The sequence below is a fragment of the Azolla caroliniana genome, unplaced genomic scaffold, assembly GCF_043228905.1.
Source record: "Azolla caroliniana isolate FFs.n. ecotype wild unplaced genomic scaffold, voAzoCaro1.0.p SCAF_2, whole genome shotgun sequence".
In the NCBI taxonomy this organism is placed as follows: Eukaryota; Viridiplantae; Streptophyta; class Polypodiopsida; order Salviniales; family Salviniaceae; genus Azolla; species Azolla caroliniana.
The window spans coordinates 23,128,550-23,146,894 of NW_028230437.1; the positions used below are offsets into that span (position 1 = coordinate 23,128,550).

General features: G+C 38.5%; 4 protein-coding genes across 5 annotated transcripts; 3 read left to right on the plus strand and 1 right to left on the minus strand.

Moving 5' to 3' along the window:
* The first annotated feature begins 809 nt into the window (after positions 1 to 809).
* Positions 810 to 4,492, plus strand: LOC147867665 (G-type lectin S-receptor-like serine/threonine-protein kinase SD2-5). The gene has a single exon (XM_087315445.1). It carries the CDS (start codon positions 914 to 916, stop codon positions 3,644 to 3,646), a length of 2,733 nt encoding a protein of 910 aa, XP_087171571.1. The 5' UTR covers positions 810 to 913; the 3' UTR covers positions 3,647 to 4,492.
* A 969-nt stretch (positions 4,493 to 5,461) lies between these two features.
* LOC147867666 (pentatricopeptide repeat-containing protein At5g27110-like) lies at positions 5,462 to 7,859 on the plus strand. Its single transcript, XM_087315446.1, has one exon. The coding sequence runs from the start codon at positions 5,482 to 5,484 to the stop codon at positions 7,840 to 7,842; it is 2,361 nt and encodes a 786-aa protein (XP_087171572.1). The 5' UTR covers positions 5,462 to 5,481; the 3' UTR covers positions 7,843 to 7,859.
* Positions 7,860 to 8,392: 533 nt separating this feature from the next.
* On the minus strand, positions 8,393 to 10,525 carry LOC147867667 (pentatricopeptide repeat-containing protein At1g74600, chloroplastic-like). Its single transcript, XM_087315734.1, has one exon. The coding sequence runs from the start codon at positions 10,523 to 10,525 to the stop codon at positions 8,393 to 8,395; it is 2,133 nt and encodes a 710-aa protein (XP_087171860.1).
* A 2,079-nt stretch (positions 10,526 to 12,604) lies between these two features.
* Positions 12,605 to 16,965, plus strand: LOC147867668 (large ribosomal subunit protein uL22-like). Of its 2 annotated transcripts, none has more exons than XM_087315448.1 (8): positions 12,605 to 12,704; positions 13,542 to 13,581; positions 13,707 to 13,747; positions 14,643 to 14,873; positions 15,351 to 15,453; positions 15,540 to 15,607; positions 16,184 to 16,253; positions 16,572 to 16,965. In XM_087315448.1, exons 1-7 carry the CDS (start codon positions 12,702 to 12,704, stop codon positions 16,250 to 16,252), a joined length of 555 nt encoding a protein of 184 aa, XP_087171574.1. In that variant the 5' UTR covers positions 12,605 to 12,701; the 3' UTR covers position 16,253; positions 16,572 to 16,965. The 2 variants fall into 2 exon arrangements, with proteins under 2 accessions (XP_087171574.1, XP_087171573.1); XM_087315447.1 differs by having other exon boundaries at positions 12,606 to 12,704; positions 16,562 to 16,965.
* The last annotated feature ends 1,380 nt before the right edge of the window (positions 16,966 to 18,345 follow it).

Below are 18,345 nucleotides of genomic sequence, written 5' to 3' on the forward strand. Positions count from 1 at the left end.
AATTTTCAAACTCAAAAGACAACTTCATCTTGATCTGACCTAAGTCATCATCACAGAGACATAAGATTCATTGACTACGAGCTTTGTTTTGATGTAAAGGGTAGAATTTGGTAAATACTTTCTCACTCTTAATTTGGTGAGGATCTATTGGAACCAAGACATTATTGGTACATGCTTCAACCCCATTTGAAAGTTTTTTGTAACCTCAAGTCCTTACATTTTGAAGGTACTTATTTTAATTGTCCGCTTCATGCTTGATGACCTTTTGCTTGTTCTATCCACTAGGGATTGGTAATGCCTCAGTTCAAGCCTAAAACGAACCGTTAAACCGTTTTTAAACGGTTTGGTGGTTCAATTTAGGCTTGAGCTTCCTTAACCAGCTTCGTTAAACCGTTTTCAAACGATTTAGGCTTGAGGTTCCTTAACCAGTTTGAAATCGGTTTTTGATGGCTCAAGCTGAACTGAACCAATATAGGCAAAACCAATTTCCAAACCGGTTAAGACTTCTCGGCTTAGTTTTACCAGTTCCTAAATCGGTTTGCCTTAACCTGTTTAGGAACAAGTTTGGAAAATCCCAAACCGGTTAAGGTTTACCCGGTTTGGCTGGGACAACAACAAACCGGTTAAGCCGAAACCGAACCGGTGCAGATTCGTAGAAAATTCAGTATCCACCAAGTCCAAGTTGGGTTCTTCTTCTTCTTCAATTTTCTTCTTCTTTTTCTTCACTTTTCTTCTTCTTCTTCTTCAATTTTCTTCTTCTTTTTCTTCACTTTTCTTCTTCTTCTTCTTCAATTTTCTTCTTCTTTTTCTTCACTTTTCTTCTTCTTCTTCTTCTTCGTCTTCACCCCTGAAACGTCCATCTCTGCAGACACACACACACAGACAAGGGAAAAGGGCGATTGATAGCTCAGAAATGCTTTCCTTGCTATGGAAGACCCTTCCATTCATGCTGTTTCTGGGCTCTCCTTCCTTTTTTGTCCTCTCAACCTCCCAATCCACCAGCAGCGATGGTGCCTCCCCATCCTCTGTCTCTCTCAACAACACATACACAATTGAAGGCGGTGATTATGCGGAGCAGACCTCACTGGTTCAAATCCTCTCATCTCCCAATGGGACCTTCCAACTGAAATTCGGCAGCCTACCTGGGCAATCCAACCCTCACAGCCTAGGAATCGTTTACACTGCTTCATCTTCAACCCTAATTTGGTACACATACAGGGACAACAACCCTGGACTCTATGACAATCTCGGGGCTTCCTCAACCTCCCTTTCCTTCACAGAAACAGGGGATCTCACGATCAGCGTTGATGATGCCCATGGCATTATCGGTGACCAACTCATCATTTGGAGTACCAACACTTCTGGTCTAGGTGTTCAATCCATGGAATTGAGGGACAATGGTAACCTTGTATTGCTGAATCAATCCGGGGGCATCGTCTGGCAGTCCTTCGACCACCCGACAGAGGTTCTTGTGCCATCCCAACGACTTGCAGTGGGTTCGAACCTCCTTACAATGGCTAGGAATGGGTACCCATCAACAGGCATGACTATGCTAGCTATGGAAAGTGAGAGACTAGTGAGCTATGTAAAGTATGTAGAACAAGAGCCATATTGGGAGCTTTCCCCTACAGTCAATAATAACAATAGTAGTAGTAGTAATAGTAATCCAACTAACCTTGCTTATGCAGCTATAGTTAACCGAAGTATTGCTTTGTTTGATGGACATGGCGAGATCATGGCTACCATTGGGAACATGAGTGATGCCTCGGCTTCTCAAGTCTTGCAAAGGTTTAACCTTGATTCGGATGGGAACATGAGGCTTTATGGGTTCAACAATGAAACCTCAGCTTGGACTATTCAAATGCAAGTTATAACTGGTGCCTGTGAATTGCCAGATGACTGTGGATTCTATGGTATGTGCATGCCTGGCCAAGGCTGTGGATGTCCACCCACCTTTGGCCTTTTGGCCACCCTCAATGGCTGCGTGCCGCCCAGAGGCCTCGTATGTGAAAGCAAATATGGGTCTGAATTCGTGAAGGTGCCCGCGGCGTCCTACTTTTCTCTCGGCTCTAGCTTGGTTTCAAATTTAACGGCTTTCACAGCTATGGGCATTTCTCAACATTCATGCAAGAGCATCTGTGTAGGGAATTGTGGTTGCCTGGGGTTCTTCTATGGAGAATCCAATGGAGCTTGCCTCATAACAGAACAGCTGCGAACTTTCACAGCCTCGATCGATGGGAACTACACACAGAAGTACGCGTATGACCTCTATGTGAGAGTGCAAGGCAAACCAAGCTTCCCGTTGGCGATCGTGCTAGGGATATGTATTCCTGTTGGTTTAATCTTGTTCCTCGTGTTATTGTGGTGGTTTGTAAGGTGTCGGGTTAGAGTAGCTCATGCTGAAGAAGAAGAATTTCTACTTGGAGCCTTACCAGGCCTTCCCCCGAGGTATTCTTATGGTGAACTCAAGACTGCTACGAAGAACTTTACACAACGAATTGGCCATGGATCTTTCGGTTCAGTTTATGAAGGAACACTAGAAGATGGTAGTAGAATTGCAGTGAAGCAACTTGAAGGGGTCATGCAAGGAAAGAAGGAATTCCATGCTGAGATAGCAACTATTGGGACTGTTCGCCATGTCAATCTCGTCTGCCTGAAAGGTTTTTGTTTAGACAAGATCCATCGGCTTCTTGTTTATGAGCACATGGCCCGAGGCTCACTTGATGGTCTTCTATTTCCGACAAGTACAAACAGTGATAATGGAATGGTGAAGGAGAAAACAAGCACGCTTACTTTGAAAGAGAGGCTCACGATCGCCATTGGAGTAGCAAAAGCTTTAACTTATTTGCATGAGGGGAGCCCCGAGTGCATCATCCACTGTGATATCAAGCCCGAGAATGTGTTAGTGTCAGATGAGGGCGAGGCAAAGCTCTCGGATTTCGGCCTCGCAAAGATGATGAACAGGAAGAAACGAGATTCATCCGAAACAATTGTGAGAGGGACGCGGGGATACATGGCGCCCGAATGGCTACGAGGAGTTGTGAGCATCACAGAGAAAGCCGACGTTTATAGCTACGGAGTTCTTCTGCTTGAAATCTTGTCCGGACGAAGGAACTACGAAGCACCAAGCAATTCATCAACTAGTAGGTATGTGCCTGGGTGGGCGCTGAGGAATCTAAGCCTACAAGGAAGTGAATCGATCGAGAGGAAGCTCCTCGATGAAGCAATAATGACGGATCTCGATCACGTTCGCAATGACGGCAACTCCATCGACAACAAAGATTTAAAAGAGGATAACAATAAGAATAATATTAAAGAGAGGGTGCATCGAGCTTTCCTGACGGCACTTTGGTGTGTTCAAGAAGATCCCAACATTAGGCCTTCGATGTCTCGAGTGGTGAAAATGCTGGAAGGAGACGTTGACATCCGGACCCCTCCGGGGGAATCTGTGGACGATGACACTTTCTTGACATCAAGTTTCTCTGCTGTCGGTGGGGCTGATGCCACGAGTAGTACGAGACTGAATTCCGCCAAGACAGATCATAGGTTTTACATCACCAGTCAAAGTGAAGTCTCCTTGCCCTTCTTTGCGCGGGCTTCCCGGATCTTCTCCACCTTGTATAAGCCTTCCTCTTCTGTGAATTGAGTCTCTCTCGCCTGTCTCTTATGTGCATTAGAAGAGCTTGCAACCATTTTTTTATAGCTTCAAGTAGGTCGTGTTGCTCTTTGAGAATCAAACAGCACCTCTCTTAGAGAGGGTTTAGGATTTTTCATTCTGACGGAGAAGATCCGTTCTGGATCGCATCGGACAATGTTTCTTCGTTGATTCCAGGGTATATTCCACACTTAGGAGGTCATGTACTTCTGTTGGATGTCGACTTCAAGTGATATCTTGCTATGATTTAGGATCTATCTTTCTGACGGAGAAGATCTGATCTGGATCGCGTTGGACAATGTTTCTTCGATGATTCCAGGGTATATTCCACACTTACGAGGTCATGTGCTTCTGTTGGATGTCGACTTCATGTGATAACTTGCTATGGTTGTTTAGGCATTGGGATATCGACATAGACCTGGTATAAATGCATCCCTTGGTGTAGTCCAGATTGGATGGAAACATCAGTAATGCATCAAGTCTCTTACTTTGATGAGGATGTCGTTAAAAAGATGCTGTGTGTATGCATTCCTTTTGCGATCATTCACCCTAAAACATTCCGACCTCCTCATCTTTAACATCCTTGTACCTAGTTTAAATAGGAGTAGGTAGGTATGAATAAAGGATTGGTGGCTACAAATTTTCTGTTTCATCACTAGTTGTGGGGCTCATGCAATGGAAGTCATCTTGAGTTTTGTAATGTAATCTAGTCTTGACGTTCATCATGTGTATCAGCTATTTCCTTGTATATACACCTTGCATGAATTCTTTTGATGAATATCACGCCTTGCGTGAAACCTTTTGATTAATATGACGTATTATAGTGTTGGCAATCAAGTGCTAGCATTTTTTTTTAGTGTTTCTGAAGTTGTTCTTGTAAAGTGACCATTTTTGTGTTCATAACATCAAGTGCAGAATTATGGATACAATATGTAATCAAGTATACCCTGATCAATTTTGGAACAATAATTGTTAAGACAAAGTTTAAAGAATTTTAGGATTGAATTTCCATGCTTAAATTTATTTTTTCACTTACTTTTGGTATGGTTTGGCATGCCAAATGTAGAGGGTTTGATTGGAATTAGGAAATTGAGACATGATCGGGAAGTTTACGTGGTTTACTTTCCAAGCTATTATGTCATGCTAGAATAAATATGGCATGGCAATTATAGAGAGTTAATTTGTAAATAGGAATTTGAGAGATGAGTGGAAGGATTGCCATTTGGGACACGACAATGCTTGTTATACAAGAATAAATATGATTTCATCATTGTAGAACTTTTGACCACAATGGGTTTCGTTTTCACATTCTCTAACCAACTATAGTATCGCCATTCATATGTGTATATGCTTGACAAACCCAAGGTTTGAATCTTATTCTATCTAAACATGGTCCACATATTGGTCAAGTTCTCAATCTCAAATATCTTGTATTATGCAACCCTTGATTAAGGCTTGAGTTTATGAGTATTTCCGTGGGGTTATTAGTGGTTGATTGGAGATTACTAATACTTACTATAGGGGGTGATCGAAAATGTGCATGTTTGCTAGCAGTCGTACTTCAGTAAGTTTTCAAAACAATAACAAATGGCATATCTTGGGATGGGGAAAGCTTCCGAGCATATGAAAATAAAGTTTGTCGCCATTTCCCCATCTCCCCCGATGGCGTTACGGAAGTAGACTAATTACACAAGATTTCAGTCATGAAACCTGGGGTCAAGGTGGGGGCTGGTCTTGATCAAGGGCATTTGAGGAAATAGAAATAAACTTATAAGCAACATATTTTCTTTCTTCTTTCTTTGAAAACAGAGGAAGGGCAATGGAGCATGCTTGCTCTATGGAAACCCCTGTTTCCTCCACCCATCTTATCCCTGAAATTAGGACTCGGCTTTGGCTTTTTCATAATCACTACCAGCAATGGAAAATGCTTAAAGAAAGAAGGAGCTTTTTGTAAGCATTTCTCGCAAACTGTGGCTTCAATCCATCCTATTCAAGATCATAAGTTCTGTTTCTCTTCTATATTAACAGTTTGCATCAATCAAAAGTCTCTTCTTGAGGGAAGAAATGTTCATCACGATATCGTCACTTGTGGATTGGAAAGAAACCCAAACATTGAACAGCTTTTGGTGAGAATGTACGCCACATGTGAGGCCATGGAAGAAAGTTTGATTTTGTTTACTTGTCTGCAAGAAAAAGATGTTTCTATTTGGAATTCAATACTCAGCAATGCATCACATGGAAAAGGAAGAAGAAACCATGGAAAGCTTCATCTTTTCCAACAAATGCTACATGAAGGAACTTTACCAAATAAGTCCACTTTTGTCAAAATTCTGTCATGTTTCACTCATGATAGTGAGTGCCATTTCGAAGTTCTAAGAGTGCATATTCATTTGAGAAACATGGGGTTTGAATGTGATACTATGGTGGGAACTATGTTAATCAATATGTATGGAAAAAGTGGTAATTTGCTATATTCTTTGATGGCTTTTGAACATATTAATATCAAGGACACTGTGTTATGCACAGCCATGATCGGTTTGTATGCACGACATCAGAAGATGATAGATGCCCTTCATATGTTTAGCTTAATGCAAGGTGCATATCATTTGATGCCCAATAAAGTAACGTTTCTTTGTCTTGTTGATGCTTGTGGTGGGTGTCAGGGTCTCTCTGAGGGGAAAATTGTCCATCATGTCAGTGTGGAGAGTGGTTTTTCTCTCGAAGTTATGGTGTGTAATGCTTTGGTTGATATGTATGGAAAATGTGGTAGCTTGGAAGAGGCTAGCAGAGTCTTTAATGATACAAACAAGAAAAATGATGTATCCTGGAGCGTAATAATTTCTGCTCATATATACAACCAAAGTATCAATGAAGCTTTTAGGCTTTTCTATGAAATGCATCAATGTGGTATCAAGCCAAACCGAGCCACTTTCATCTGTATTCTTGAAGCATGTACTTATGTGAACGGTGCACTAATTCACACTTACCTTGTTGAAAATAGTTATGACTCAGATCAAATTGTAGCCACGGCTCTAATAAGCTTTTATAGCAAATGTAACAATGTACGAGATGCAAGAGAAGTGTTTGTTAGGATGCCCAAAAAAGATGTTATTGCATGGAATGCAATGATTTCAGGGTGTGCTAATTCTGACCATTTTCAGGCAATCCAAATTTTTAATCAAATGCGAATCAAACTGAAACCCAACACCTCAACATGTGTTAGCATTCTTGATTCTTGTGCCAAAAACATGGATTTAGATGAAGGTAAGAGGATCCATGCGTTCATAATGAAGAATAAAATAGAGCAAGATGTTGTTCTTCAAACTGCCATCATGATTATGTATGGAAAATGTGGAGATGTGAACTCTGCTTACAGCATGTTTGCAAAGATTCAGCAAAGGAATATTATCACGTGGAATGCCATCATTTCTATATATGCTCAAAATGGGCATATTCACGATGCAATAGTGGTACTTAAACAAATGCAAGAGAGAAAAGTAAAGCCAAATTCACTCACTTTTATTGGCATTCTCGATGCTTGTGGTGAATCTGTAGCCTTAGATGAGGGTCAGTGGATTCATGCATTTATTGTTGACACAGGTATAGAGCTCAATTCAAGTTTAGTTAGCACACTCATCAATATGTATGGAAAATGTGGTCTCTTGGGAAATGCATGGAAAATGTACGAAAGCTTTTCGGAGAAAAATGTGGTTTTGATGACCACATTCATGGCAGTGCTTGCCAAGCATGGACATGCTGATAGCGTATTTCATTTGTTGTTTATAATGCATGATAGAGGACTAAAACCAAACCATGTTACATTCATAAATATTCTAACCGCATGTAACCATGATGGATTGGTTAAAGTGGCATACCAATGGTTTGTTTCTATGTATAATGAGTATGAAGTGGTGCCATTTGAGGATCACTATATCTGTTTAGTGGATATACTTGGGAGGGCAGGATTGCTTGACGAAGCTGAACACTTAGTCAATATCATGCCATTTCAGACTCCGTGGCTATCACTGTTACACTTGGTTGGTGCTTGTAGACAACAGATGGATATTGAACGGGGACATCGGGTGGCAATCCAGCTGCTTGAAATAGATTCGGTCAATTCATCACACTATGTTATTATGTCTAATATATATGCCTTAGCTAATCAAGATTTTTTGTGCAAGATATAAGGTAAGGTATTCTTACATCAACAAGTATTACAAAATGATTTTCATATGGAAAAAGATGGATATATATATATATATATATATATATAAACAAAAAATATGCAAACAAAAAAATATTATCGATTCCATCCAACAGCCATACGAGTTTATTATAATACTAGTATTTTGATAAGTTTGTCCACAAAGTTAGCTATATTATAATACAACTGATTCTCCCTCCCAACTAATACGTGAACATTTTATGAAACAAATCTTATATGGGATGTTTCCATGATCCATCCTTGTTTGTTACATCAATTTCATTTACAATTTACTTCCCAAAATACATGAATTCACTTTTGTATTGTGGTATTTCTTTCAACGCAGGTCAATAAATCAAAAAGGTTAAAAAAACAAGGCATCTACTTAGTAGAAAATTCAGGAATCTCATAAGGAATAGTTAGTATATACAAGACACAATAGTGTAATATCTCCAAGCAATGGTGCCGAGGAGAAACTTGGTTAGTTTAGTAAAAGTTCCAAATTTGTAATGAAATGAATGCAAAATTTCCTTTCAGCAATCATTACCCAACATTTGGTGGCCAAATTTTGAGCTTGATGTAAGCAATGATCTCCACCCTGTTATATCTGGTAAATGTGGCATTCTTCTTATCAAAGCTTTGGCCTCATCAAGCCAACCTCCCCTAGCTAGAAGATCAACAATACAATTAACGTGCTCTATACAAGGTGTAATACCATACTCATTTTGCATAGCTTTGAAAACCATAAGCCCATATTCTATATTACCACCATGGCAGCATGCAGATAAGACACTTGTAAAAGTTCTCTCATCAGGCTGGATTCCTCGGCTTTGCATCTCTTCGAAACATCTTCTTGCTAAAATGCTATTGCCATGTTGAACACATCCGGCAATCATTGTATTCCATGATGCAAGGAGATTTGATCTATTGTCAATTATCAAGGTTTTGTATGCCTCTTCCAGCCTCCCATGTTGAATATACATTTCAAGAAGAGAAATGTTCATAACACTTTTATCAAATCCACTTTTGAAGATTTGCATTAGAATTTGATTGCATTGGTATATTGCCCCGACTTCAGTACATGCTTTCACCATGTGAGAACATGTGACTTCATCAAGCATTATGTTTATATCACTTTGTGAGAATTCCTCATAAGCTTGTAAGGCATATACAAAATGACCTTGCCCAACATATGCACATATCAATGCACTCCATGATATTAAATCATGTTTTGGTAATCTTTGAAGCACAATATGAGAAGTGGAAAAATCCCCACAATTTGCATACATTGAAATAAGCGTGGTTCCAACATCAATATCTAGGTCTAAACCGCTTTGAACAATATGGCAATGCAACAATCTCCCTTGTTCTATAGATTTCTTGTTTCCACAAGCTTGAATGGTGCATAAGAACATTTGTTTATCCGCTTCAAGACCCATAACATGCATTTCTTTAAACAACCCAAGTGCCACTTCATTGTGCCCATGTAATGTATATCCTCTAATAAGCACACACCATGAACATAGGCTGGGATCAGGTAGGTCATCGAATACTTTATGAGCTTCAGTTAATGCACCATAGTTTACATATAGTTCAATAAGTGTACTTCCAATGGTCATGTGGGAGTGAAATCCATTTCGGACAATCGCATCATGTATGATTCTACCCCATGCTAACTGTCCATAATGAGAACAAGCACCTAGCATGCATCCGAACGAAATATTATCGGGTGAAATGCCCTCTTCTTGCATTTTCTCATATAGTTCAAAAGCGAGGTCATTATGTTCATGTTGGACACACCCAACAAGTAAAGCATTCCAATTCACTCTTGTTCTTATGCAAGAATAGCTATCAAATAATGACATTGCTTCAATTAATGTACCACATTTAGCATACATGTTAACTATACTTCCACCAACAATCACATCCATTTCGAGCTCCGATTTAATGATGAAATCATGTATACACATGCCCTCCTGTATAGCTGCAATACTGCTACATGCTTTGAGTATAGATGAGAGTGTAACTTTGGTGGGTTTAATGTTAGCATTATTCATTTCTTCATAGAGTTTAAGAGCAAGAATGTCGTGGCCATGCTGGATATAACCCACAATTAATGCATTCCAAGATACCACATCTTGGGTTCTTAGAGCATTCAATACATCATTTGCTTCATTCAAACATCCACAATTTGTATACATGTCAATCATAGCGCTTCTTATATATTCGTCCAAATCATGACCAATTTTAACCATCTTGCTATGCAACATTTGCCCTTTTCTCTTCATTTTGAGGCTACCAAATGCCTTAAAAATGCATGAAAATATATATTTGTTGGGCTGAACATCGCCTTCTTCTTGCATTACATCATACAAATGAATAGTCGTGGCGTATTCTCCATATTTAATATACGAAGACATGATGGCATTCCATGTGTACATAGAAGGGTCGATGACCTTACAAAATGTTATTGAAGCTTCAAATAATGAACCATTCCATGAGAACAATCGAATGGCATGGTCTCCGAGAGCTGAGAAGGCATCAAACCCATAACAACACATGAGCAAATGGACTTGTTTACACGAAAGCAGGTCCTTTTTAAGTGTACAAATCTGCAAAACATCATATATGGTGTCTCTGGAAGGAAGGAACCCATGCTGATGCATGGTATACAACGATTGAATGGAGATGGAAGATCTGTGATGAGGCATGCCATCGCCCACATCACATATACTACACAGGCACTATCTATCTATCTATCTATCTCTATCTGTATCTCTCAGAACAGAGATTAGTGATCAAAGGGTTCATTCATTATTCACATCAAGAAAGAACCCTACACAAACATCTCTTACAAATTACAATTTTTATGAACACAATAACAAAGGTGTCTCTATTAGGTGATGGTTGATCAATCAATCCCTAGGTTTTCGGTAAGACCAATGTCAATGATAAATTACCGCCGAAACCTAGATATCTCTCTCGTTAAAGTTGTTCCGGAGAATGGGGCACCTCTAAACATGTTCTCGTACAACAGTATATTGCAGAGTTACATTGTTTGAGGATTGATTGAAATTGTTAATCACACTTTTCCCATAGTGTAAGGAACAAAAATCTATCACTATGGTCCATGGTCGATCATGTTGGAGTTTTCGATCCTCACTTTCTCAACCTTAGCTAAATCCTACACACTTTTGCCTCAACTAGTAACTACACTTTCAGTTGCAATGTTCTAATACAATCTATCTCTGATTGTCAAGGATGAATCACCAACTCCAAACTAAAATTGTGCAAATATGTTTCACTTTGGCTCTTAGCTCTTATTTGACCGTTGTTGATGATTACAAATAGTTTGCTTGTGAGCAAAGGTAAAACCAACACAATGGTAGTTAGAACCAAACTGTCCATGATATATTAGTGCGTTACTTAAAGGGTTGACTCAATAAACCTCCTAGCTAGCATCATAACGATGGGGAGCATGCAAAGAATGTTGGACCCAAGAGTTTCGTGGCTTTCAATATGTGCAATTGATCTTCTATAGAAGGCAAATTATGGGTAAGGATGACTTTGAGAAAGTGTGGAGGATGAAAACCCAAAATTGGAACAACGACCCATCACATAAGGATGCTCTCAAAGATTGACAGGGTGCCAATCGAAGACAATGCTTTTTGTCAGGGTATGTGTGTGTGTATGCGTGGAGGATGTGTTCCATGATGAAAACCAAGAATTGAAACAATGACCCATCACATAAGGATGCTCTCAAAGATCGGTAGGATGCCAATCGAGGACAATGCTCTTTATGAGGGTGTGTGTGTGTGTGTGTGTGTGTGCGACCAAGGTGAAAAGACATGACGTCTTATCGTTTGCATCGTGCGAATGGGACATAAAAGGGAATCAGGGATCAAATATCATAATCTTGGGGGGGGGGGGGGCATGCGACATCTACAAATGGTCACGAGAACCACAACATGATGGAGCAGGGGAGGGACTGGAGCTACATGGTGGCAACACACGAGGGGGGGGGGGGGACAAAAATGCGGGAGCCGTGAATTAAACAGTTGCTCGGGCTGAGTTTGGGGGAATCCCACCGGGCTACCAGACCGCCCAAAACCCAAAAAAAGAAAAAAGAAAAAAAAAAGACAAGTATCGACTCCCCGAGGGAACATTTTCATCCCAATTCCGCGCGTACCCAGTACCATATGTCAGTGTCTAGTGAGAGTGTCAGAGTTGTCTATGGGCTGTCTCAGACAAAAAGAGATACACTTGTTTGTGTCTCTGGGGTCTCTCTTAGACAAAGAGACAGGACAAGACATACACTTGGCACTGGGTGAACATGTGTGTGTTCACACCTGGGCGCCCAAAAGGAGAAATGGCCACTCAACTCAGGGGGACAAAAATGCGGGAGCCTTGAATAAAACAGTTGCTCGGGCTGAGTTTGGGGGAAAACCGCCGGGCTACCAGACCACCCAAAACCCGAAAAAAAAACAAAAAACAAAAAAATAGACAGGTACCGACTCCCCGAGGGAACATTTTCATCCCAATTCCGCGCGTACCCAGTACCATATGTCAGTGTCTAGTGAGAGTGTTAGAGTTGTCTATGGGCTGTCTCAGACAAAAAGAGATACACTTGTTTGTGTCTCTGGGGTCTCTCTCAGACAAAGAGACAGGACAAGACATACAATTGACACTGGGTGGACATGTGTGTGTTCACACCTGGGCGCCCAAAAGGAGAAATGGCCACTCAACTCAACTGAGCTCTCACATTAGGGTTTTGTGAGCTCCCTCCTTTTCTTCAGCTTCTTCTCTGCGGTCAGGAATTTCCTCGCTGCTCGCTGCGCAGCCATGGTAAGCAAGCTTCTTCTTCTTCTTCTTCTTCTTCTTCTTCTTTCTTGTCTTTGTTCTTTTCTTTCTCCGTCTTCATGCTTCCTTCTTGTCGATCTTTGCTTTTGCTTCATCCGACTTGCCAAAAACGCATCCTTACTTTTCGGATTCCTGTAAAAAAAAACCCAAAAAAAACCTTTGTTTGATCATGATATCGTTTTAACCTTACAAACATCTTATGCTTCTTCCTATCCTTCGATGTGTTCTCTTCCTTTGTTTCAATGATTTCGTACCTCCTTTAGATTGATCTGCGTCGATTTCTGTCAACTATGGTTTGGCATTTTGTTGAATGCGTGTAAATTTTCGAATTTGATCCTTTCAATTGCTTCGAAATCTCGTGAATTCCGATTTCTCATTTAGTTAAGGAACCTCTTCTGAATTCTTTGTTCGATCCATAGCTCATATTTATTTATTTATTCCATTTCATTTTGATTCAAACATTTTGTTTTTGTTTTTGTTTTATTTATTTCATTTCTGTTTAGAACTCTACTGAAATGCTTGTTGATTCGAATACATGTCTAGCTTATTCCTCAATGTGCATTATTGATTACGAGTAAATATTGTCAATACAAACAAGAAGCAGTCTGACAAATTGTTGTGTCGCTTCATTGTGGGTTTCAACATTCCTGAATGATTGATTATTTTATGATTTTTGTTAAATCCCAACAAACCATTATTATGTTTCATGACAGATCTCTCTCTCTCTCTCACACACACACACACACACACATCTTTGTTTCGTCGTGAACATCAATTTCTTCAATTTAAACAACTTATGTCGTGCTCTTGGCTTTCATACAGGTGAAATTCTACTCCAGAGAACCTGATAATATCACGAAAGGTAAATATCTTATCAGACTTTCTGCTCTCTTAGTGTTTAGGATTTGTACGCATTCAGGATATTTTGCTCTTTTTTTGGTGTAATTGTTTTCTTAAAATAGCATTTTGCTTTTGCTGGTTTTGCAGCATGCAAGGCCAGAGGCTCAGATCTTCGTGTCCATTTTAAGGTTTGTTTGTACTTTTATTAGTGATAATCGATCCTATCTATTTGTTTAAGCATAGATGTAAATCTATTTGTAAGACCGATGCTTTTACACTGTAATATTGCCCATTGTAACAACACATGTCACATAACCTTTAATGCATTTTAAACCTTAATGCTCTCATAAAAGGAAGGTTATGTGGTGTTTTGTTTTGTGGGACGATCTATAATACAAAGAGAACCTGCTTAGGTTATAAGCACATCCTCTAATACTTATTAGGTTTAAGCTTTACACTTACACCATCATATTTACGTATAGTATTTTTGTGGAAAACCTCAGAAATACTCCTGGTTGTGATTTCTCCAGATGCTCTACAGTTGTTGGTTGTTCACCGAAACATCTCTGCATCATCGGCTTTTCAGAAAAACTTCTTTATTTTTAATAAAAGGAATTTACTTTTCGGTGTAAGCGCCAGTGAATTTTACAGCTGATATAGAGAGACCCTGGATCTTTTAGTCGAGTTTTCTCTTTGAGATAATGGCATAGAATACATTGAATTTGGCCAGTGTACTAAGAAGCACATCTTACACGTTTGTAAAAACTTTCTCTCTTCCGCTCTATTTTTATGTTGAAATGATTTCTGAAGTTATTTTTTGAGAATATGGAGAAACGAGGGGTATATTGGAAACATGGAAAATATCAGGGAGAGGGGTATTATTGGTAATTTCATGAACAAGTAGGTTGTAAGCTCCCCTTGATTTAAATTCTCAAGCATTAGATCAATTTATAGCAGGCATTGTGTTTGAAAGCCTTAGTTTCATATTCTCAAAACTTTAGATCAATGTATAGGAGGCTCTGCGTTTCACATTGTTAGTTCCGCATTGGTGATTTGCTTATACTCTTTGTGGACCTTGTGCAGAATACGAGAGAAGCTGCCCAAGCCATCAAAAAGCTTGATCTAGCTAAGGCAAAGAGGTATCTGGAAGATGTTCTTGCCCATAAGCAAGCCATCCCTTTTCGTCGGTTTTGTGGAGGTGTAGGAAGGACTGCTCAAGCAAAGTCTCGTCATTCTAATGGGCAAGGTAGATGGCCTGTAAAATCTGCTCAATTCCTTCTTGGCCTCCTGAAGAATGCCGAAAGTAATGCTGAGGTAATTCTATTTTTATTTACTTATTAATTTTTGTAAAACAGATATTATTCAATTAATAGTTCTACCCATAGTAAATTATATAGTTTTGTATGAATTAATTAGTAAATCATTAGCAATCCATGATCTATGTGGAGGTAATTATTAGATTCTCCTTATATATGTAGGGAAATTGTTAGTTTTTTCTTAAATATATTGGGTAGAATTAGTGTTTCACCAATTCTGAGGTAATTTTTAGATTTTTCTTAAGTAGGTGCTAGATGATAGCGGTTGGTAATTCATGATCTCTGTTCAGTAGATTAGAGGTGATTTTATTTATAATGTCTCCTAGATCAGTAGTAAATTTGCTACTTTTTTCTTTACCTTCGGACACATTTGGTAGATCATAATTTATGCAATGGAAATTACTAGTAGGAAGCAATCTGGAGTGCGTGATCTATAATTATCATGATGGTGATAGTTGTTCATTTTTAACTTCAGACAAAGGGCTTGGATGTGGATACACTTTATGTGTCTCACATTCAAGTAAACAAGGCTCAAAAGCAACGCAGACGCACATATCGTGCTCATGGACGCATCAATCGTATGTGTTCTCCATTACTAAAGTTCTAGATATTCTCTTTTTTAGATGCAGATATTCTCAAGTTTTTTAACTGATTTTTTTGCCAGCATATATGTCTTCACCCTGCCACATTGAATTGATTCTTTCTGAAAAAGAAGTTCCTGTCAAAAAGGAGGTGAGAGGTTCAAGTGCTACAACTTTGTTTGCCTTGGAACAACAAAGGCCACTACTTACAGTGTTTTTTTGTATTTAATTTTGGCACATTGTTATTCATGTATATACCAGCATGTTTCATTTAGCAATCATACCTATGCTTGTTTGAGGCAACCACACAGTATAACATTGTTTTTGGGCTATACGATTGTATTTGTAAAATGCTGTCTTCCTATTGTTGTGTTGTTGAAGTCTTGAATACTATGGATTAATACTGTTGGTGAAATCGTTTCTAGTTTTAAATTCTGTTTTTCTTATAGAGCCTCAGTTAAAATGGAAAAAATAATGTGGGAAAATGGCATCCTATTTTATATGTTGATAAGTTCCGGAAAAATATCAATAAATACCATGTTACAAATCTTCTCCATTGTTTAGTTAAAAAAGGCCAAATTACCTTACTTGTGCTAAATAGTTTCTTAAGAATCTTAGTTTCCAGTTAACAAGCCTAGATAGTATATTTTTACACTTCATATTGTGCATTGGCATATTTTAGCTCTCACTGTTATCAATAATACTAATTGTCTAATGTTCTATACAGGAGGATACGCCCGTGGCAAAGCGGCCCCAGAAAGGTCCAGCACGCCTTCGCAGTGGATCCTCATCCTAAGGTAGGTAGAGAGATTATTTCAGATGAATCTACATTATGGGAGAGAATAATTAGGAATTTCTAATTTATGTAATGAGATTAATTGTAATTATTTTTGTAAACCTTGTTTTCCTGTTTATGTAAAATTTCTAGATGAACTAATGTAACACATTAGATTAATTAGGTAATTAACTGACAGGTAGAGATGGATTAACTAAATTTAGAGATTAACGGATAGAGTGACGCTTCTTGCTTAGATGTAAATTTTCAATCACTTGATTATGTTAACTAATGGAAGACACATGGACTCATTGTATTGTGTGTGGTTAGTGATTAGCAGGCTGTCTGGGGAATGAAGCTTTAGGTTCAAAAGCATGGATGGATGGTGCTTTACTTGCTACTGGCCTTTGGTCTAGAGGCCGAGGTCATTGTTTTTGGTTGGGTTGAGAGATTGAATCCCGTGAAACTTCAATTTTTAAGTTACGAGTTGTGGGGCTCATTGAAGATTTTGTCGTAGGTTTGGTTTACGAAAAGTATTATTATTGATTGTCCTGTAGATCCACAAGACTTTTACGCTTAATTTTGCATGTGCTTTTTTACATTAGCATTGGTTTTTCTATATAAAAGCTTCCCTTGAGCTTGCTTGTATCAAATATCACGTGGCTTGACTTCAAAACATGTTAATAATTTCGGGATTTTGAATGCCTCAACAGCAAAGCATTACTAATTATATTTAGGGTATTGTTTGAATTAAGTATTAAAATTCAACGGTAGCCACAATTTGACTCATACCTTCTAATTGCCTTTCTTCTCATGTCTTCTTTTTGAATGCAACACATGAGATTTCCAGATATTGAACAGTAAAATTTCGAGCAGATTTTATTACCGAGATATTTTTGCAATTCCTTCCCTTTCAATCTGGTTTTGTTTTGGGGTTAATTGTTGATGGCCATGAATTCGTTGCATATCTAATACAAAAGGAGGCAAGGGGAGTGTTCCCAACTGGCTCTTCATGAGTTTGATCCACCACTTATTCTACCTCCCATTTACCTTTCTGGTACCTAAATCCATTCATTTAGTATAGGCAATTCTATGTCAATGTTATATGTGACATTACACCAATCTCCAAATCATTCATGTTGCCCACAGATGGTTTCCATTTAAAAATCTAATTCATGGTTGAAGGATCGCTTCTTTGTGTTTTTGTTAATAGAGAAATTTAGCTGATTCTGTGTAAATGAAATATGGGCTTCTTTTCCTATCCTATCTACCGCTACTTTCTTCATGTGGTTTTAAAATCATAATGTTCTTTTAGGTGTCGTCTCAAAAAATGCTTGGGGTTTGCCTTGGTGATGGGTGTGGGGTTCTTGTCAAATCCCACTAAACTCATGGCACTTAAGAGTCATGAAAATCATGTCACATCACATGAAATTTTAGGGGTTGAATGGCGAGAGTTGTTTATCAAGTTTCTTCCTGAAAATCATGTCACATCACATGAAATTTTAGGGTTTGAATGATGAACCACATGTTTCAAGGGGAATTAATTTATCAAGTTTCTTCTTAATATCCATGTTAAATAGTTTACGGCTTTGTAAAGAGGGTTATAATACTTGCATATGGAACTTTCTCATGTGATTTTGTCCCGTACACAACATTGGTACTATTAATGTAATATATAACATAAGTCCAATTAATTAGCACTAAGTTCTATCTCCAAAGCATGTCTATTGGGTATCTAGTTGGATGTTCATGAGCAAATGGACACATCTCAATAACATTTCATGGTAAACTTTATCTAATTTTTATGGTACATCAATATAATGCAGAGACAATGATAAAGTTACGTAGTATCTGGCAATATAACATAAATATATTGGGCTCTTTTAATAATAGGACATGTCAATTTCATAGTATCAATAATTTGTGTCGTATTATTGAGAATGAAATAGCTAAAAGGGTAAGTGATTTAGACAACCTAAACGAGTAACAAGACATTCGGAATATCGTTCATGTTTTCACAATTATGAGTAGAGCATTTTAATAGATATCGAAACTCATGATGATGGCAACACAAAGGCTAACAATCTATCAAAAGTATATAACACAAACTATAC

What these genes read in the sequence shown, in the direction of transcription:
- LOC147867666 (XM_087315446.1), top strand. Translation starts at nt 5,482, where the DNA reads ATGCTTGCTCTATGGAAACCCCTGTTTCCTCCACCCATCTTATCCCTG.
- LOC147867667 (XM_087315734.1), bottom strand. Translation starts at nt 10,525, where the DNA reads ATGCATCAGCATGGGTTCCTTCCTTCCAGAGACACCATATATGATGTT.
- LOC147867668 (XM_087315448.1), top strand. An exon ending in ACCTGATAATATCACGAAAG is followed by an intron (nt 13,582 to 13,706) that starts GTAAATATCTTA and finishes CTGGTTTTGCAG; the next exon opens with CATGCAAGGCCAGAGGCTCA. An exon ending in AAGTTCCTGTCAAAAAGGAG is followed by an intron (nt 15,608 to 16,183) that starts GTGAGAGGTTCA and finishes TGTTCTATACAG; the next exon opens with GAGGATACGCCCGTGGCAAA.
- LOC147867665 (XM_087315445.1), top strand. Translation starts at nt 914, where the DNA reads ATGCTTTCCTTGCTATGGAAGACCCTTCCATTCATGCTGTTTCTGGGC.